Source organism: Schistocerca nitens, chromosome 3, assembly GCF_023898315.1.
Source record: "Schistocerca nitens isolate TAMUIC-IGC-003100 chromosome 3, iqSchNite1.1, whole genome shotgun sequence".
Lineage (NCBI taxonomy): Eukaryota > Metazoa > Arthropoda > Insecta > Orthoptera > Acrididae > Schistocerca > Schistocerca nitens.
This window is the reverse complement of record NC_064616.1, coordinates 339,003,147-339,025,784: the sequence shown is the minus strand read 5'-3', so window position 1 is coordinate 339,025,784 and position 22,638 is coordinate 339,003,147. Positions and strand designations below refer to the sequence as shown.

Sequence of the window (22,638 nt, the reverse complement as noted above, 5' to 3'; positions counted from 1 at the left end):
TATTCTGTAGGAGAGTGGAAAGATATCACATCTGTTGCCTTTAATAGTGTGAGGGGGGCGGGGTGTACTCGAGAGATGTGTCGCTAGGATGAAATTGCTATATTATCCTACACATGAGACCAGGACTTCTTTGTGTAAGAAAAATGCAACCAGAGTTGTGGTGATGTTACTGTAAACAGCAATAATACTGTTACATCTTCTTTATCTACTAAGAGTGGTGCTTACTCCTTCGTAAGAAGCTGCTGCTTCTTCGTTTGAATTTTCCTGCAGCAGTGTGTGTGTGGTACCTGAATGTATCAGCTGTCGGAAATATTCAAGTCGGTTCTTGTTCGCTCTGTACCCTAGTGAGACATAGCCACTTCAATCAAAACCGATACTACTGTTACCACTACCGCTCCTCCTCCTCCTACCACTACTAATGATATACACGACTTGAGGGTACGTACGTTTCCAACTTAAAAAGACGTATAAAATCTACTAATTTCCTATGAGACAGAACAACAGTCTCCAGACTTCGTTCTAGTTGGTTTATAAGGAGCCCTACACACTGAAAATGTCTTCCTAGGACACAGGAATAGTGTAGAAGGAAGTAGTTTTATCATTTTAAAGTTTGTCACCATAGTGATTGTGGTAAGAAACTTGCGGGTTGGTTGTATGTCTGATGTTGGACAAATATATCCTGCGTTAGAGTATTAAGAACGTTGTATTCCGCACGACTAATATTTAGGAAACCGTATGGCTTTAACAATATAGGATATTTTTAGCTGCAGAACCATGTAATCATCAGAGTGTGCGTTTATACTCTACGATCATTTCTCTCTGGCCGGTACCTTCCTGGTACTGACCCCGGACCGTGGAATAATGCTTCAGAATTGATTGCACGGCTTATTTGCGTGAAATGTTTCAAACTCCATTCGTCTGCCCCTCCATCATGTATAAGCCATATGTTTCTTCGTAACCGTCTGTTATACCAACGCAACACTCTCAAGTTGTCTACTACACACCGATAAGAGGTGCGACTCTCCCCGTCACGCACGCACCTGGGGAGATCGTGTGCTTTTGGACGGGTAACGTGGGTAAGATTGGTGTTGCATGGAGGACTGGTCAAGGACAACGTGGGAGGGATCTTTGAATCACCGACTTCATCCTACGAATGCAACAATACTCTGTGGAGCCCATTTACACAGGAGCCAGTCGTAGTCGTAAATTCTGCACTGTGATCGATGCGCTGGGAAGATGTAAATAACATCTTTGCATCGGTATAGGACTGTGTTTGGTATATTTTGGTGTACATAGTCGAATGGATGTACTGCACAGTCATCTAATCTGCATTTGCAATCTAGTATATGGTACTTGCAAAGTAGTGGAAGGGTGATTTAGCAGTGATGGAGAAATTAGGAAGCGTTCTACTGTGTCACTGACTGGCGTAGAAATTACGGAAAAACAAGTTAAATTGCTAAAATTGATCTCGCTATCAACTGCGGTGTATATTACAGTCCATTGTCCTAAATCATTGGTGTCTTTCCCAACCCATCCGTCTATAACGCTACCACCCACCACCTTAAACGGCAATCGATGCTAGCATTATACCTCTGCGAGGAATTTTTGAGGTGTGACCGTGAGATAACCTAATGGAAACAGAACAGTCAAACTGTGACTTCGTTTCCGAAACACTCCAGCAAAATATAACGAACAGTAAACGGTGGGGCAGGAACAGACGTTATCCCAGTACAAAAGCAAGTTGTAACATTAGATATTAAAGCCGCTCGTCAGCCTAATTAGGAAGTCTTGTTTCAAGCAGAATGATAAGGCAGAAGACATTGCTACGGCTAACCCGACCTTCCTTGACACATACACTAAACTCTTTCCTTACATCTGTTCATACTACAACACAGTAACCTAACCTTGCAGATAAATGTGCTACTAACTAGTAAGCCAGATAAACAAATAGCAAACAGCAACGTATGCCTCTCAACAACACGTACCTTAAATGAACTAAGCGCAACAATTTATAAAACCAATTATCGACACACATGAAACTAGTAGCAATACCGAACAGGGTAAAACTTGAAATGATTCTGAAATTAAATCAGGGGGTCTGCAAATGATCATAATCTATAACTTCATTGCATAGTACGGGGTCTCTCTGCCCGTGCGTTAACCAACTTGCATTAGAAAAGATAACACAGTAAATAGTTCTTTCTTAAACTCGGTTTGAGGTAACTAAACAGAATGCAAATCAAAGTACGCTGGCTCCGCAGGAGCCTTTGCATTGCTTCATTAACTAACTAGTATAGTACATGAGGATCCTTAAACTTCCATACTTGAAAAACCATGCTCATTAACAAACTACACCAGTATATATGAGAAATTGTAAACATTCGTATCATTAATTATTAATTAAATAACGCACACAAACTATAACTCTTTAAATAATAAATGTGCTTCCATAAGCAGCTTTTTGACCTAATCAAAAATATAATTGGCTATGCAAATGACAACATAACATTAAATTCAGGTTCAGCCACTTTCCCATATTAAATTAGGACATTCGGAACCAATTTCACTAGGATAGGATTCCTGTCCAGGTTTGTGATTTGGGATAGTTGCGGGTGTAAGATAGAGTTTTTAGAAACATCACTACTATTATTAAAATCAACCAAATTTCACAAATACCTGGTCCATTTACAGAGTGACAAATATAAACAATTTAGTAGAAGGATGGTGGTTCTGGTGGCGTAATTTGCAGTGGCTATTAACCTGGCGGAGATGCAGTGATAGCAACAGTGTTGGCTCCGCCCCGTTACATATCTTTCTAGCGTCTGAATTACATTTATAGGGCCAGAAACCGTGCCACGATAATGGTATCACCAAACGAGGCATCCGAGGCCCGTAACTACTACCCTTAAGCCCTTCTGGCCTCATAACTCCAGGAATGTGAGCCACAATGATCCGGTACTGCTAGCGACGTGTTAACCACAGCACTGTTCAGCCACAAAGGACGACTTGCCATTTGCGCGCCAACCACACCTTTTCCACTCCATCAAGCTACTCCCCAGCAACAAGTAGCAGATATCTAGTGTTACGCCAAGGCTCCCTCCATCTCAACTGAGTGGTGGCAAGCAACCATTATGCAGTAATCAACAGTTTGCCTAGTGGACGTGAAACACCTATTTTCGACCCATTTTGTAGTGTTGCTTATATAAAATGTTGTATCCATCATGGATATTCTTTGACTATGTATACATGTTTCAATTACGTGAAATTTTTGAAAGATGTTGTTTAAATTATGCTTGTGGATTTAAATAACTAATGAACTGATTGTTATATAATGTACTACAAACGACTTGGTCCATAATTAGGGAACGTAGGGTTAAATGTAAAAGATGTGGGGAAGCCCTGCAGCTAAATGTAGAGGTCATCACCTTCAGACAGTTGTTTGGGAGCAATCCTCAATGCTGCAGAATCGTCTACTTCCAGATGCTACGATGCCCTCCACATGTTTAATTTTTTTTTTCACCAATAATATAACATTACCACTTTTTATTTATACTAGCTCGCGCGTGTTGTGAACTATGCCATTCGGTGATGGTCAATACAGGAACAGTAATCATGTACATGACCGCAAAATGAGGGGACAATGCTCTTCGAAATAGAACACCGAAACATCTGCTATCCTGTCGCTGGAGAAGATGAGATTAACTGTACAGATCATCACCTTCGGATGGCTGTTGGAAACGCCCTACAGCACCGCAGACTCTTCCAGTTTCCATATGTTGCAATGTATTCACATTTTTATCAATGAGAAACACCTCGGCTACACGTTGTGCTGAAGACACTGTGGACGATATGAACCACCTTCTGGAATCTCATTGGAGGACGAGGGTTTCAGTCCCACAAAGGGCACCGCCATTTTTAGTTTTCCACCTATTCCAAGCGCTTCTAGTAGTATAATTTTGTTACGGGGTTCACTTGGGATTTCCATCCATATGGGCTAGGGTTTGAGTCGCAGAGAGCGTACCGCCATTTTAATTTCCCGCCAGATGACGGGTTGGGAGAGGGGGGTGTCATGGGAGGTCAGCACAGCTCTGGGGCAAAGAAATTCCCACCAAAATTCGAAATTCCCGCTAATATTGTATGTTAGTGAGGGGAGCGGGAGGAGAAGTGGTGTACTGGGCCCATGTGCAGGCTGAGAAAAACGCTTGATGTCTTCCTGGATGGTGGTGGGCATGGTCTGGTGGGGGGGATTAACTGATCAGTTTAACTAATGTTCATATCAGTTTGATCTCAAAAGTGTCCTTGTGCCTTTGTCTCCCAACTACTCACAGCTGTGGTATCCATTGTGTTGGCTGTATATCTGTGTTGACGTCAGTAAGCAAGCAGCTGACTTGCCATGATCGATCACCATGTCATGGTTTCACTGAATCTTAATAGACTGTCATTACCTCCAGTTCTAGCGACACAGACGGAATAGTTATTCAATGGGCTAAGCCTACGCCTATGAAGTGCATGAGCGCATTTGCCCTCATTTATCGCAATTTTCAGCGCACCTCGCCTCGCTTTGGGAAGTCCAGTAATTATTCTGGACCGCTGAGCTCGGTTCTGTCTGTCTATGTTTGATTTTGTAGTGGATCCCGGGCGATTGGGTTACGTAGCATTACCTCACAGTGCCTTGTTATGTAGCACAGCAACGCTTACGTTTCTCCTTGCGTCATTCTGAGGTCTGTTGTATAGGCGGTAGGCCTTGACGTATCGATCGAAGCGTCGGCCCAGTGCTAACCTTCTCTGATCCGAACGCGCCTGGTGGAACTTAAAAACAAATTAAAGAAGTACAATGAACATTCTCCACTCCATTTCCTGCCTGGTTCAGCAACAGTAACTCAAGTTTCACTTAAAAGTCCGTAGAGATACTTATTTTAAAATTGACGCATTTTTTTATAATAAAATTTTTATCTTCTCAGGCTTCCGATTTTATATTTGACGATTATGGTTTTGCACTATTCAGCGTTTATTTTTTGACTAGTGTGGTTTAAGGTGTCTACCGAAAGTTCGTTTTATGTTACTTGAGAAAGTAGTTACTTTGCAGAGGTTGCATAGGCTCGCAGTCACAACTTTATGTAATACATACTTTATTGTTAATTTACAGGAATTCTGAAGATGCAACGCCAGTGAAAAACAAGTCAATTTTAATATAATACCTGCAACAGCGTTTGCCTCCTCATTTGAAGAAAAAATACAGCACTATTATTTTGGTTCGTAACAAAAAACGTACTATGTGGAAAGTGCATAACGACGTGAAGAAAGTATTTTCTGAAATTTCTTTCTTTCATAATTACTGACTTAATGAGAACAGGTAATACACTCCTCCTTGGCTTCTAGATGGCACCAATTTGGTTGACATTCGCTCACAGATGACGCGAGCGACTTTTCCGTCACTCAAATTAAAATTGTTGTTGTTGTGGTCTTCAGTCCTGAGACCGGATTGATGCAGCTCTCCATGCTACCCTATCCTGTGCAAGCTTCTTCACCTCCCAGTACTGACTGCAACCCACATCCTTCTGAATCTGCTTAGAGTATTCATCTCTTGGTCTCCCTCTACGATTTTTACCCTCCACGCTGCCCTCCAATGCTAAATTTGTGATCCCTTGATGCCTCAGAACATGTCCTACTAACCGGACCCTTCTTTTGTCAAGTTGTGCCACATACTCCCCTTCTCCCCAATCCTATTCAACACCTCCTCATTAGTTATGTGATCTACCCATCTAATCTTCAGCATTCTTCTGTGGCACCGCATTTCGAAAGCTATTCTCTTCTTGTCCAAACTATTTATCGTCCATGTTTCACTTCCATACATGGCTACACTCCATACAAATAGTTTCAGAAACGACTTCCTGACACTTAAATCTATACTCGATGTTAACAAATTTCTCTTCTTCAGAAACGCTTTCCTTGCCATTGCCAGTCTACATTTTATATCTTCTCTACTTCGACCATCATCAGTTATTTTGCTCCCCAAATAGCAAAACTCCTTTACTACTTTAAGTGTCTCATTTCCTAATCTAATTCCATCAGCATCACCCTACTTCATTCGACTACATTCCATTATCCTCGTTTTGCTTTCGTTGATGTTCATCTTATATCCTCCTTTCAAGACACTGTCCATTCCGTTCAACTGCTCTTCCAAGTCCTTTGCTGTCTCTCATAGAATTACAATGTCATCGGCGAACCTCAAAGTTTTTATTTCTTCTCCATGGATTTTAATACCTACTCCGAATTTTTCTTTTGTTTCCTTTACTGCTTGCTCAATATACAGATTGAATAACATCGGGGAGAGGCTACAACCCTGTCTCACTCCCTTCCCAACCACTGCTTCCCTTTCATGCCCCTCGAGTCTTATAACTGCCATCTGGTTTCTGTACAAATTGCAAATAGTCTTTCGCTCACTGTATTTTACCCCTGCCACCTTCAGAATTTGAAAGAGAGTATTACAGTCAACATTGTCAAAAGCTTTCTCTAAGTCTACAAATGCTAGAAACGTCAGTTTGCCTTTCCTTAATCTTTCTTCTAAGTTAAGTCGTAAGGTCAGTATTGCCTCACGTGTTCCAATATTTCTACGGAATCCAAACTGATCTTCCCCAAGATCGGCTTCTACCAGTTTTTCGACTCGTTTCTAAAGAATTCGCGTTAGTATTTTGCATCCGTGACTTATTAAACTGATTGTTCGGTAATTTTCACATCTGTCAACACCTGCTTTCTTTGGGATTGGAATTATTATATTCTTCTTGAAGTCTGAGGGTATTTTGCCTGTCTCATACATCTTGCTCACCAGATGGTAGAGTTTTGTCTGGACTGGCTCCCCCAAGGCAATCAGTAGTTCTAATGTAATGATGTCTACTCCCGGAGCTTTGTTTCGACTCAGGTCTTTCAGTGCTCTGTCAAACTCTTCACGCAGTATCGTATCTCCCATTTCATCTTCATCTACATCCTCTTCCATTTCTATAATATTGTCCTCAAGTACATCGCCCTTGTATAGACCCTCTATATACTCCTTCCACCTTTCTGCTTTCCCTTCTTTGCTTAGAACTGGGTTTTCATCTGAGCTCTTAATATTCATACAAGTGGTTCTCTTTTCTGCAAAGGCCTCTTTAATTTTTCTGTAGGCAGTATCTATCTTACCCCTAGTGAGATAAGCCTCTACATCCTTACATTTGTCTTCTAGCCATCCCTGCTTCGCAGTTTTGCACTTCCTGTCAATCTGATTTTTGAGACGTCTGTATTCCTTTTTGCCTGCTTCATTTATTGCATTTTTATATTTTCTCCTTTCATCAGTTAAGTTCAATATTTCTTCTGTTACCCAAGGAGTACTACTAGCCCTCGTCTTTTTACCTACTTGATCCTCTGCTGCCTTCACTTCTTCATCCCTCAGAGCTACCCATTCTTCTTCTACTGTACTTCTTTCCTCCATTCCTGTCAATTGTTCCCTTATGCTCTCCCTGAAACTCTGAACAACCTCTGGTTCTTTCAGTTTACCCAGATCCCATCTCCTTAAATTCCCACCTTTTTGCAGTTTCTTCAGTTTTAATCTACATTTCATAACCAACAGGTTGTGGTCAGAGTCCACATCTGCCCCTGGAAATATCTTACAATTTAAAACCTGTTTCCTAAATCTCTGTCTTACCATTATTTAATCTATCTGATACGTTCTAGTATCTCCAAGATTCTTCCATGTATACAACCTTCTTTCATGATCCTTGAACCAAGTGTTAGCTATGATTAAGTTATGCTCTGTGCAAAACTCTACCAGGCGGCTTCCTCTTCCACTTCTTAGCCGCAATCCATATTCACCTACTATGTTTCCTTCTCTCCCTTTTCTTACTCTCGAATTCCAGTCACCCATGACTATTAAATTTTCGTCTCCCTTCACTACCTGAATAATTTCTTTTATCTCATCATACATTTCTTCAATTTCTTAGTTATCTGCAGAGCTAGTTGGCATATAAACTTGTACTACTGTAGTAGGTGTGGGCTTCGTGTCTATCTTGGCCACAATAATGCGTTCACTATGCTGTTTGTAGTAGCTTACCCGCACACCTATTTTTTTATTCATTATTAAACCTACTCCTGCATTACCCTATTTCATTTTGTGTTTATAACCCTGTATTCACCTGACCAAAAGTCTTGTTCTTCCTGCCACCGAACTTCACTAATTCCCACTATATCTAACTTTAACCTACCCATTTCCCTTTTTAAATTTTCTAATCTACCTGCCCGGTTAAGGTATCTGACATTCCACGCTCCGATCCGTAGAACGCCAGTTTTCTTTTTCCTGATAACGACGTCCTCTTGAGTAGTCCCCGCCCGGAGATCCGAATGGGGAACTATTTTACCTCCGGAATATTTTACCCAAGCGGACGCCATCACCATTTATCCATACAGTAAAGCTGCATGCCCTCGGGAAAAATTACGGCCGTAGTTTCCCCTTGCTTTCAGCCGTTCGCAGTACCAGCACAGCAAGGCCGTTTTGGTTATTGTTACAAGGCTAGATCAGTCAATCATCCAGACTGTTGCCCCTGCAACTACTGAAAAGGCTGCTGCTCCTCTTCAGGAACCACACGTTTGTCTGGCCTCTCAACAGATACCCCTCCGTTGTGATTGCACCTACGGTACGGCCATCTGTATGGCTGAGGCACGCAAGCCTCCCCACCAATGACAAGGTCCATGGTTCACGGGGAAGGGAAATTAAAATACACTGCCGGAAAAAAATTTGTGTGTCTGGAAAGACGACCTCGTTTTTTATCCAACTACGGGTAGAACATATACTCATAATACTTTCAGCGTCATCCACCAACAGATAGCGTAGTGGCATAGCTACCACAACACTAGCTGTGTCTACCCTTTAATAGGGAATGCTCACAGTCAGAATGGTCAGTGTGGTGCAAAAGTGTGACACTAGCTTGCACGAATGCCACGGAGACGCATTCGTGTTTCCTACAGTCAACTGAGAGAGTTTGAAAGGGGCCAAAATGTAGCCTTTCTCCTGTCGGAAAACTGCCACACAAGCTGGACGTGTTGGTTCAGTTGTGCAACGATGCAGGTATCAGTGGCCACGTAAGCATTCTCACACGCATCGACGAGGTTCTGGGCGTCCATGCAGCACAGACGCCCGCCTGGATCGTCGCATTGTAAGGGCAGCAGTGGCACATCGTATAGCTACCACAATACAGATAAAAGAGCTTGTGAGTCCAGACGTGTCGACACGAACTGCTGCTAACGGGCACGCACACCTCTAGCCTGTCTTTCATTCTCGCCACAAGATCGACGTGTACGGCTCGACTCATGCCGTCAGAGCATCATCTGGAAGATGGAACCACGCGCCGTGGTCTTCAGCGATGAAAGCAGATTCTGCCTGCTCCTAAGTGATGGTCGTTTGCACCTACGGCGTAGATGTGGTGAGCGCTGTCTCGTAGAATGCGTTAGTCCAAGACATACTGGCCCCTCCTCAGGCCTTTGGTCTGGGGGGGGGGGGCAATAATTACAGCTGTCGTTCACCTTTGGGTTTATGATGGGACGCAAACCAGCACTCAGTACGTGCAGAATGTTGTTAGACCCCTCCTTTTGTCGTACTTGCAACAAGAAGGTGATGTGTTATTTCAACAGGATAATACTTGACCACACATTTCCCGTGAGACTCAACGTTCTCTAAAAAACTTCCCTAAACAGCACTATCTGTAGTCTTGTCTCCAGTCAAGCAAGTGTGATATATGAAGGGGCGAGAAGTGACTCATGTGACTCATCAACCAACAACTCTTACAGAGTTAAGTAAACAGGTCGAGCAGGCGTGGTATAATGTACCACAGGATAGCATTTGCCATCTGTACGGGTGACTGTATGTCAGAGTCAACGCCTGCATTGTCGCCCGTGGAGGATACACCACGTACTAATACGAGTGTTTCAACATTGGTCAATACCTGGTACCTCACAACCGCTGGGGCTATTTATCCGTAATCATTTCATGTACTCTATATGCGCTGTTGCAAGAATAAATCTTGAGTGACCTGGAAACCTCTGAAAGGGTGTGCTACCTTATTTTCGGTAGTGTACATCATAAGTAGATTTTATTTCCTGCTCTGTGACCCAGTAACTGTTTTTTGATCGCTAAAGCATTATCAGCCAGCAATAAGGTTGAAGAGTTACTTAGAGTAACGCCGTTGGCGATTTATCTTTGTGAAAGCAGCGATTCCATTACGAAAATTGCAGTTTTTCTACAACATACCCTGGTGTATCATTGATTGAGGTAGACACGAAGACATAATCGTGTCACAGACTCTACTGCAAATGCTTAATGGTAAGAAGGGCGTTATATCGTGCGTACAAGAAAGGTAACTTCCCTGAGAATGCGCGTAAGTCAACAGCAGCATTCATTCAAGAGAATGGGAAGAAAGGTACGTGTTGTACATGGTACTTCTCAACGGCTAAGTAACATGAAAAATATGACACTATCCTAAGATTAATAGGAGAGTTGGAATCAGATTGTGTTGGTAGTAATTATCCGGAATTTTGAATATTGATAATTTTGTGGACGAAAATAATACTGTCTATATTAAATTAACGAATAGGTACCAAAAGGAATATACTCAGTCCACAGCAATAAACGTCGTGGTTGGTGTAGTAGTACAAGTTTTGTTTCTAGGGCATATGTATTCAACATATATTTACTAATTCCTCTACAGGACAGTTTAAAAATGTGTTTACTTAAAAGTGCTGTAGGGCTAGGTCTTGTGTATAAAATTATTAATAATAAGTAACCTTAAATTTCTATCATGATAACGACTCTAACTATTCAGGCACTCATACTGCTCCCGTAGCCACTTTGTAGCCGTCTTAAAATTAGTATGATATTTGGTCATTTTTCATGCTTCTGTGCTTTTGAAAATATGCTACAGTCTCGGTATAAGAAAAAATTAAGGCAAAAAATTGAGCAAAAGAGTATATTAAGAGCACAACAGCACATTATTTTGCTTCAATACAAGAGAAAGTTGTGATAAACACACAAGTAGGTTCCAGGTAAGAAATATGATTAAATACATACACATAAAGAGGGTATCAAATGTACTCATTTCTGAAATGGTAGTGTTTAAATTTTCGGTGTGTACCATATTTTTCTACGTCAACTCCGACTTTGAGAGGCGAATCAGGCGGCATCTTCTCAAAATCGAACAATAGGTTGCCTTCCATGTGGTCTAGAGTATGGCTGTTGGTGCGCTACTGAGCGAAACTTTTATCGCTGCGTACCTTATAACGTAGGGTGGCATCACCGATTCACATCTGAAGGTTGCAGCTTCTGATCTCTATTTTCTTGCTTGTAAAAAGCTTCTTCTAGAGAGACTAGACATGGTTAATACAAATTGTTAATACGAATATTTAAGTGATTGTGTGACGTCGCGAGTTAATGTGCGATAACAATTATTGCAGTAAGCTACATTGCAGTACAGCCCGCAGTATTGGAGCCGGAGGCTGTGAAGGAGACTGCACGTTGTGTCCTACCTATGAGTCATATACACCTGTTGCTACTGCAGTGTGAGAACGGCTCCTGTGTCACTTCAAGCGACTGTATAATCCTGGCACCTACGAACCTAAATAAATGATATTAAATATTACTCAATCATTTTCAAAATCGGTACACTACCATTTGTTATTCAGGAGAAGATTGTATAAAAATTACAGCATTGTAACTATCATAGTTTCGGAGATACAAAAATTGTTAAAGAAGTCAAAAACCGACACTTAGGGAAACAAATTCAGTTAGGAAATACAATAGTTCATCTTTTGGTTTAATTGGAAAACATAAACAGAATTCTCAGTGTGCAGAATTAATTAATTGATATTTTCATATTATAACTTTATTTCTCGTTTCCGTAATATAAAAATAAGAAAAAATTACTATATGTGTGGGAATAAATATTGTTGTGGGAATAAATGTGAGTAAATGAGAATGTGTACGTGGGACAGACATCAGATTTAAATGTTGCATGATATACCGTATTAAGTAACCTGCAAGAGTTACACAAGCCTGTCGTGGGGAAATGATCCTAGGAAATTTACCCACATTGCTGACGACGTACGTCTAGGTGTGATTGCTATTGTAACAGAGCTGCCAGAAAGTCAGCTGGAGTAAAATCAGTATCTAAAGAATATTTACAAAATTATCGCCTTTTCGTTTTCGTTTATTAAACATTACTTTAATATTTGTATGTCAGAATGACGTAAATGCGTCTGTTTGTAAGGATTGGTGCAGGCCAGGTTTGACATTAGTATGATCATGAGCGAGCATTCTGATTGGCGGCGAGTATGATCAGCCAATCAGAATTGAGATGGTTCCCGCTCATTACCTGATAGTTATACTGGGAATGAGGCTCCAAGAAGAGGAGTCGCTAGCTAGCTTTGAACACGGATGGTCACGTTATCAGTGCGAGTCAAAATAATGCGTAATATGAAGAAATATTTGCCTTCTCACGTCCATATTGTGTGGGTGTAGTAGCAGTTGCATTTACGGACAGTTTTGTGAAGTTTGTAAGTTTTTGAATTGTTTTGTTGGAAAGATATTCGTATATGAAAATTTGGCCTTCATAGTATCTGCGTGGCATGTTTCAGTATTCAACCACTGAGCATTTTTGGAGAGCCATTTCTTTTTTAGAAATACACAAGAAGGACGGAATGTAATAACTCAAGTTAGTGGTGAAATTAATGACTCTGGAAACATTGTTTAGTTCGGGTCGCGTCTGGACAGATTTCTGGCTGCTGTGCGTATGAAATGTATGAATTGTGAACTGGAAGAAAACAGCCAATAGTTTAAATGTGAACTAAATAGTAACGTTTCTTTTGCTATACGGACAAAATAAACATTTCTGTGTGGAAATTTCAGACATTATTTTCCAGAAGCTAATCCATTTTCTTACTGCCCGATAAAATTGAATGGCAGCTTTCTACAGAACCTTCTTTCATTACTAGAATTGCGCGGCCTCAGTAATTGTAGATATTATATGGTGTTCTTTATCAACGCTGCTTTTACATCATCTTGTAAGTATCTACGTTGCCGAGTGAAGGGACATCGAGCAGACGCCGTTCTGAGGTAGGTGAATTACACTCCTGGAAATTGAAATAAGAACACCGTGAATTCATTGTCCCAGGAAGGGGAAACTTTATTGACACATTCCTGGGGTCAGATACATCACATGATCACACTGACAGAACCACAGGCACATAGACACAGGCACCAGAGCATGCACAATGTCGGCACTAGTACAGTGTATATCCACCTTTCGCAGCAATGCAGGCTGCTATTCTCCCATGGAGACGATCGTAGAGATGCTGGATGTAGTCCTGTGGAACGGCTTGCCATGCCATTTCCACCTGGCGCCTCAGTTGGACCAGCGTTCGTGCTGGACGTGCAGACCGCGTGAGACGACGCTTCATCCAGTCCCAAACATGCTCAATGGGGGACAGATCCGGAGATCTTGCTGGCCAGGGTAGTTGACTTACACCTTCTAGAGCTCGTTGGGTGGCACGGGATACATGCGGACGTGCATTGTCCTGTTGGAACAGCAAGTTCCCTTGCCGGTCTAGGAATGGTAGAACGATGGGTTCGATGACGGTTTGGATGTACCGTGCACTATTCAGTGTCCCCTCGACGATCACCAGTGGTGTACGGCCAGTGTAGGAGATCGCTCCCCACACCATGATGCCGGGTGTTGGCCCTGTGTGCCTCGGTCGTATGCAGTCCTGATTGTGGCGCTCACCTGCACGGCGCCAAACACGCATACGACCATCATTGGCACCAAGGCAGAAACGACTCTCATCGCTGAAGACGACACGTCTCCATTCGTCCCTCCATTCACGCCTGTCGCGACACCACTGGAGGCGGGCAGCACGATGTTGGGGCGTGAGCGGAAGACGGCCTAACGGTGTGCGGGACCGTAGCCCAGCTTCATGGAGACGGTTGCGAATGGTCCTCGCCGATACCCCAGGAGCAACAGTGTCCCTAATTTGACGGGAAGTGGCGGTGCGGTCCCCTACGGCACTGCGTAGGATCCTACGGTCTTGGCGTGCATCCGTGCGTCGCTGCGGTCCGGTCCCAGGTCGACGGGCACGTGCACCTTCCGCCGACCACTGGTGACAACATCGATGTACTGTGGAGACCTCACGCCCCACGTGTTGAGCAATTCGGCGGTACGTCCACCCGGCCTCCCGCATGCCCACTATACGCCCTCGCTCAAAGTCCGTCAACTGCACATACGGTTCACGTCCACGCTGTCGCGGCATGCTACCAGTGTTAAAGACTGCGATGGAGCTCCGTATGCCACGGCAAACTGGCTGACACCGACGGCGGCGGTGCACAAATGCTGCGCAGCTAGCGCCATTCGACGGCCAACACCGCGGTTCCTGGTGTGTCCGCTGTGCCGTGCGTGTGATCATTGCTTGTACAGCCCTCTCGCAGTGTCCGGAGCAAGTATGGTGGGTCTGACACACCGGTGTCAATGTGTTCTTTTTTCCATTTCCAGGAGTGTATAATGTGCAGCCTGCACAGAAAACAAAACCCCGCCCGGCCGCAATTGGTTTCACAATGATTTATATTACACATGTCTGTGATGAACCTACTCAACATTGCGCAGCACGAATAAGCATCACTTCGGCAACTGTTTACTACAGTTTTCATATGTTACATGTTATGAATGATTCACAAGAAGTTTCGTAATGCGTTTCCCCAGACTGCAGGTTCCAGCCCTCCGACACAATTAGCTTTGTATATGTACGAATGTTTATAGAAGAGTCTGTACTGTCATACTTTGTTTTCCATTATATTTGCATCTAGTAATGATGTTTTTAAAGAAGAATATTTTTCCTAATTTTCTTTTTTGATCGTGGCAGAAGCATGAGATTACTAATAAAAAAGGAGGTACAAGTTATGGTAATGGAATTGCTGTAAACTTATGGCACTTATAATACAACCCCACTATTACAAACACAGTATTACAAAATATCGCATGTTAGTCAGACTAATTTAGCCGAGAATTCGGTGATGTCTGTTACAGTAAGAGTTGCTGATGTTGTGTCTAGACAAGACAGCCTAGACACAATGAGAGGAAGCCGAAAGGCAAGCGCTTAAACTCACGCAGGCTGGCGTGAGGTCTGAAACAGGATACGTAATGAATGCTATAAAGAAAAGTACGTAGCTTCTGGAATACTTAACTTTAATCCACATTTGTAGAACATCGCTCTTGATGATACATTAATAGAATCTCAATATCAATTGAATACGGCGCCTTGCTAGTTCGTAGCAAATGTAGCTGAAGGCTATGCTAACTATCGTCTCGGCAAATGAGAGCGTATTTGTCAGTGATCCATCTCTGGCTAAGTCGGCTGTACAACTGGGGCGAGTGCCAGGACGTCTCTCTAGACCTGCCGTGTGGTGGCGCTCGGTCTGCAATTACTGACAGTGGCAACACGCGGGTCCGACGTATACTAATGGACCGCGGCCGATTTAAAAGCTACCACCTAGCAAGTGTGGTGTCTGGCGGTGACACCACAGCTGACATGAAGTCCTAGAAGTTACAATGAGTTGGGCGGTCACGTCAGGAATAGATATATTGGGTTGTCTGGACCTCATCACAGTTTTACATGTCATACTGTATTGTGTGTTACCATTTTATAGTATTTGATTGCGATCTTGTTCCTGTCGGCAGTTAGTTGATGGATCTCCAGTGTTCAAGAAGCCGGAGAGCTAGTTATTTTAATGGTTCCATCAGGTAATGAACTTTCAAAGTGCAACACATTTAGATTTTAGGATGAGTTTGCTATTAGTAGTCTTTAGTTGCTCTGAGGAAACTATTTACAGATTTCAACTTTTGAAATACCTTTCACGGGGTGTAATACGAATGTGGTGGATTTCATTGGCTCCTTGTAGGCAGTTGCCTCCCGTCGAGTTGTCGGTGGGACACATATGGACTCTAAAATGAATGCCTTACGACTTAAGAGCACATGTTAGTCTTCGCTACTGTGAAATACATCTATCTCTTCTACTGAAGAAGTGCTCTTGGCTCTTAAGATGTGTATTTTGGAGCCAACACGTACAAGACATTTTTGCTTCGAATGATAGTTCTTGTCATATCCTTGAATAATGACCATTCCTCCTGGGGCACCCTGTGTAAAGTTCATTGTGTCATTCCATACTGGTTGGTCATTAGTACAAATGTTAAAACGTGTTGAAGCCATTAGGCTGCCCTAAGGTAGACCGTTTTTCTCTCTCTGTCACCCGCTTTTTCCGTCTTTGAACAGCACAAGGAGCATGCGATTTTCGAGGAGGCCTCTAACAACCATGACCAGTGGATAGTCGTTTTTTATAGTGTAGGTACTTTTCACCAATCATCTGAGTATAATAATAACACAGGCAGTGGAGAGATCTATGAAATGCACATCCGTGATTTTGTCCCAATGACCTTTAACCACAAAGCAGTAATATCAATAACTTCGTCGGTCCATACTTGATCTCCAGTGGTTAGTTTGATTCCTGTCCACTAGCAACAGTAGAACGATATTATATTTGACACCGCTTGGTGACAGTGACTGTTAAATGTCAGTAAGTCATTTACAGAGCAGCTGGATGAGACACCTGAAACTACAGTGGTGCTCAAAAGTTAAGGATAAAATTAACATTCGCATGATACATCACGGTGAAGTAACGTAGCTCTATGAAACTTGTACTGTATATAGTAAGAACTGGTACAGTGTCGTACAGAAGGTACCTGAAGGAAATACGTAATGAGAAGAACAGGAGTGTCACTTTTATTCAAGGCCCATAGTTATACTAAGGTCACCACGATTCATGATGGTCCCGTCGATATTAAAAGACGCTGGAGATGGTTCTTAATAGGGGGTGTGGTTACCACGGACGGCAATGCATGATGTGTAACGTACTCCCATGCTGCCCACGATGTCGGTAAAGAGTTCTTGCGGTAGGGCGTTGTATTCCTCCACCAGCGTGGTTGACAACTATTGGATAGTCGGTGGTGTACGTAGGTGCGCTGTAGTACGTCTCCACAGTGCATTCCACAAGTACTCGATTGAATTTAACTCCAGGAAACGGGCAGGCTAGTCCTTTCGCCGAATACCCAAGAGCTCCCCCTCCTCCTCCTCCTCCTCCTCCACCTCCTCCTCCTAATCCTCCTCCCCTACTGTTCGGTCCGGTGGTCCATTGCTCTCCATAAAAATTAAATCAGCAAAGAATGCAACCATGAGAAGACGCACATTTATGTTCGTCTCATTGCGTATTTCCTCCATTTATTGTCTGTGATATGCTGTAGCAGTTCGTTCTTTGTATGCGCCCAGTTTCATTGAGCTGTGTAACAAGGCAGTGACATATCAAATGGTTCAAATGGCTCTGAGCACTATGGGACTGACCTTCTGAGGTCATCAGTCCCCTAGGACTTAGAACTACTTAAATATAACTAACCTAAGGACATCACACACATCCACGCCCGGGGCAGGATTCGAACCTGCGACCGTAGCGGTCTCGCGGTTCCAGACTGTAGCGCCTAGAACCGCTCGGCCACTCCGGCCGGCAGTGACATATCATCCGGAAGTTTACCGTCTTTAAGTTTAGATCATTAGTTTATGTATTTGGGCAGTAGAACGTGATTAAAGCTCGTATATCAAGTTCTTGTCTGTCTCTCTAAGCCGGCCGGAGTGGCCGTGCGGTCCTAGGCGCTACAGTCTGGAGTCGAGCGACCGCTACGGTCGCAGGTTCGAATCCTGCCTCGGGCATGGATGTATGTGATGTCCTTAGGTTAGTTAGGTTTAATTAGTTCTAAGTTCTAGGCGACTGATGACCTCAGAAGTAAAGTTGCATAGTGCTCAGAGCCATTTGAACCATTTTTTTGTCTCTCTAATATTTGACTGAATACCAAATTCAGAAGTGGCTCAACGTTGGAGCTTACCTATCAAGCGATATAGCAGCGAGCGTGAAGGCGCTGGAAGCGACGGTAACGTTGGCCACGAAGTTATTGGCTGAGCAGTAGGTCTCGCCGAAAGGCCAGTCCGAGTTGAGCATGAAGGCAAAGTTGAAGGCGCAGTTGAGAATGGCCATCAGGAGATCTGCCACGCTCAGGTTCACCAGGAAGTAGTTGGTCACCGTGCGCATGCGCTTGTGAGCTGCAAAAAATGGAAACGACCAAGTATTAACAGCGGTAGCAACGACTATTATTCCAGGTACCTGAAGAATCAGAGATTCCGACGGAATTAAAACTCTTGTTTGTATTTTTATGTTTAGTTAGAGAAAAATTATATTTTCAGAAATGAGGTAAACAACATATTGTTTAGATGACTTATTATGTAAAGCAGGAAACAAGTATGGTGTTTATAAATATTTTCGATAATAAATTCAAAATATTCACAAAGCATCCAGAATATCATTTCTATTGTGTATCCATTTATCGTGTACTAATTATGATCTCTTATGTGCTACTGATGTGCTTTTCATACACTTTGGCTTTCCATTTTTAGAGAGAGCTTCAGGTAACAGTAAAAGGAAGGGTTTCTCGGAGCCCAGAGTGCTGCGGGGAGAGGATTGGTGCAGTGGGAATACGTACCACCTCCCTGAATTAGAGTTATCGTTGAAAAATATAACACTCAATGATAACAAAATCTGAAATGGTTTACATAACTGAAACTGAAATTCCTTTCTACATTCCTCATCCAAAATTATGAAGGAATGTTCAAACCAATATTGTTAAGTATTTGTTTAGCTTCTGAGCTACCAATAATCAGTTGAGGCTACTGTCTCATTTGCTTATTTGTGTCAATCAAATACCGAATGTTCATGAAGGGCTGTAATATGTCCATTTTTATTTCTTCCAAGCTCCTCTGGGGTGTGGTCCATTTGACTCATTAGACAGTGACATATTGGTTACAGGATCACGTTACAGCATGTGCATACTATGAAAAAAACCATTAGACGTTTTAGTATAGTTAGTATCGGTAGTATTGTGTCAGAGTAAGTGTTACTAATATTCGGATCCAATTATCAGCTCGGAATAGTGTAGAGTCCCTTATAAAAAATAACCAGACACCTATCAGTGTATATTAATATCGGATGGTGTCTATCTGTCACCTTAATGCTGGCTTGGACACTGCTGGAACACTTTCAGTGAGATATCTCAACGCCTCTGGCGAAATGAGCGCCCTTTCTTCCTCAAGACCCGAAACCAGAGAAGGTAGCGATGTTGAACGCAGCGGTCTAGAACGAAGAAGACGTTGGAACTCATTGCCAAGTATTCTGCTACGTTCCGATCGGGACTGCGGTCAAGCGAGTACCTTTGAGGAATGTTATTGTCCACAAACCATTGCTTCACTGATGTTTTATGACATGGTGCATAGTAATGCTGATATAGTCACCGTCTCCTAACTGTTCCTCTACTGTGCACAGTAATAGTTCTGTAAAAGGTGTTCTCATCCTTCCGCATTTAGCATTTTCATATGCGCTGTAAGAAAACAAGCACACTAACCACGAAAAATATCCCTAAGTCGTAACATCGCCATCTCTGTGCTCCACTGTTGGAACTTCACACGATGGCAGATATTGTTCTCCTGGTATTCACAAAATTCAAACTTTTTATCGAATTGCCTCGGTTATGGGGTGTTTTATCACTCCAGATGACGTGTTACCAGTCGTCCACCGTTCAGTGGTGTCGATCTTTAATTGTCGTTTAGCACTGACTACTGAAATGTGTGGGTTGTCAGGAGCTGCTCGACGATTATACCCCATTCTTTATAACTGCCTATCCACAACCATTGTGCCAGCTAGACTGCTGCAAACAGTTTGTAGCCGACGAGTGATTCCTTCCGCTGATTTTCTGCGGTTTTTGCAACCACCTTCCGAAGTGCTCGAATGTCGCCGTCTGGGACAACACATAACACCACATCTCCTTTTACACTGACAGGGCCACGCGGGATTAGCCGAGCGGTCTCAGGCGCTGCATTCATGGACTGTGCGGCTGGTCCCGGCGGAGGTTCGAGTCCTCCCTCGGGCATGGTAGTGTGTGTTTGTCCCTAGGATAATTTAGGTAAAGTAGTGTGTCAGCTTAGGGACTGATGACCTTAGCAGTTAAGTCCCATAAGATTTCACACACATTTGAACATTTGAACACTGACAGGCCTCCCTCTGATTAAATGTAGTGGTAAATTCCTCATTATATAATGGTGTCCGGATATTTTTGATCAAATAGTGTATTTACCCACGTGGATGAAAGTGCAATGCTCTTTCTATTCAGAAATTCAGAATGACGATTCTCTGAAAGTGAATTGGAAGAAATGTATTTATGCGGACGAAAGCGTATCGTCCTTCAAACGCAGGAAAGGACTTCCAAGAGTCACTAAGCACGATGAGGAGCTCTCTGTTCTCTATGTTATGAATGAGACACATGGAGAGCATTAAATTAATGGCCATGCACGAAATGTCTTACACAAAATTGTGTGCACACTATCACAAGCATTTGGCGTGCACGGACGCAGTCCTTTCATTGGGGAGTTTACATATGAATAACAGAAGAATTTGGTTTGCACGGACAGACGCATTTTACGCGGCGCGTCCTGCGACACAATGTATTCCCGCTGAAGCAACGCGCAATACAGCTATCTCCACCGTACCATCTGCCGCACGAGCGTGCCAACCATTTGACGCGTGTGCACCGTGACGCAACCGGCTTTTTTGTGTCAAAATATAGGAACATAATGGCCAGGATATATAATACATAACTGAAACTGAATAATTTAAGGAAAATAAGTTAAAATTAAAAACTGACATGACGTGTCTCAACATATTGTGCGATCTGCAAATGTCGCGTCGATTCGCGTGACAGAAGGAAATGGTGAAAGAATCGGAATAAACAAGCAGGAGTCACTGGAACAGACACAACAGTGGTTTTGCTCATTTGTAAACGTGGTCGCCTAAAGTAAGCCATTATCAGCCTAATCCGCTTGCCCATCTCCGGAGCATCTTGACGAAGAAGTAATAGTGAAATTAAATCGGAGTAGATGTACATTTCGTTCAATAGATCCGTTGTATGGTGATCTTCGAGGATGTCGAACGTCTCAAGAAATTAAAATACATAATACATATTTTCAAAAGAAAGAGACGTTTGGTAGTCCTTCTCCCACGGATCACGAGTGAAATGCTCCTTATTAGTGTGGAATAAGTAAAAAACTCTTAGACGTATTTTAATTTAAGAGATAATTACAACTTATCAAAACCATGCAAATGTACAATACACTGACTTGCAAGTGACAATTCTTACGGGGTTGCGGCCGCGCATCGTGAGAGAGAGAATCAGTTTGCAGTACTTACGTACACTACAGAGCCAAAGAAATTGGTACACCTACCTAATATCGTGTAGAGCCGCCGCGAGCTCGCAGAAGTGCCGCAACACGACGTGACATGGACTCGACTAATGTCTGTAGCAGTGCTAGAGAGAACTGATACCATGAATCTTGCAATGCTCTCCATAAATTCGTAAGACTGCAGGTGGTGGAGATCTCTTCTGAACAGCACGTACGGCACCCCAGATATACTCAATAACGTTCATGTCTGGGGAATTTGGGGGCCAGTGGAGGTATTTAAACTCAGGAGAGTGTTCCTGGAGCCACTCTGTAGCAGTTATGGACTTGTTGGGTATCGTATTGTCATACTGGAAATACCGAAGTCTGTCGGAATGCGCAATGTAAATGAATGGATACAGGTGTTTAGACAGGATGCTTACGTACGTGTCAATTGTCAAGGTCGTATTTAGACGTATCAGGAGTCCCATATCAGTCCAACTGCACACACAACACACCATTCCGGAGCCTCCACCAGCTTAAACAATCACCTGTTGACATGCAGGTTCCATCGATTCATGAGGTTGTCTGCATACCCGTATCCATCCGCTCGATGCAATATGAAACGAGACTCGTCCGACCAAACAATATGTTTCCAGACATCAACATTCCAATGTCGGTGTTGACAGGTCCAGGCGAGGCGTAAAGTTTTGTGTCGTGCAGTCATCAAGGTACACGAATGGGCCTTCGGTTCCGAAAGCCCAGATCGACGATGTTTCGTTGAATGGCTCACTCAGTGACACTTGTTGACGGCCCAGCATTGAAAGCTACAGCAGTATGTGGAAAGGCTGCACTTATGTCACGTTGAACGATTCTTTTCAGCCGTCGTTGGTCCCGTTCTTGCAGGTTCTTTTTCCGGTCGCAGCGATGTCGGAGGTTTGACGTTTTACCGACTTCCTGATATTGACGGTACAATCGTGAAATGGTTGTACGGGAAAGTCCGAAATTCATCGCTACCTCGGAGATGCTGTGTCCCACGCTCGTGCACCGTCTATAACACCACGTTCAAACTTACTTAAATCTTGATAACCTGACATGGTAGCAGCAGTAACCGATCTAATAACAGCGACAGACACTTGTTGTCTTATATAGGCGTTGCCGACCGCTGCGCCGCATTCTGCCTGTTTACATATCTCTGTATTTCAATACGCATGCCTATACCAGCTTCTTTTATACTTCAGTGTATTTACTTTTACTGCATTACAGCAGTGAAAT

The 22,638-nt window shown here is 43.0% G+C and overlaps 1 protein-coding gene across 1 annotated transcript in view; it reads right to left on the bottom strand.

The window, feature by feature from the left end:
- The window catches only part of LOC126249222 (tachykinin-like peptides receptor 86C), a 352,669-nt gene extending 334,476 nt beyond the window's left edge, over positions 1 to 18,193 (bottom strand). The window contains exon 1 of the mRNA XM_049950877.1: positions 17,991 to 18,193. Coding sequence (XP_049806834.1) covers positions 17,991 to 18,193 — 203 coding nt within the window. The remainder of the gene's footprint in view (positions 1 to 17,990) is intronic.
- Positions 18,194 to 22,638: the final 4,445 nt, after the last annotated feature.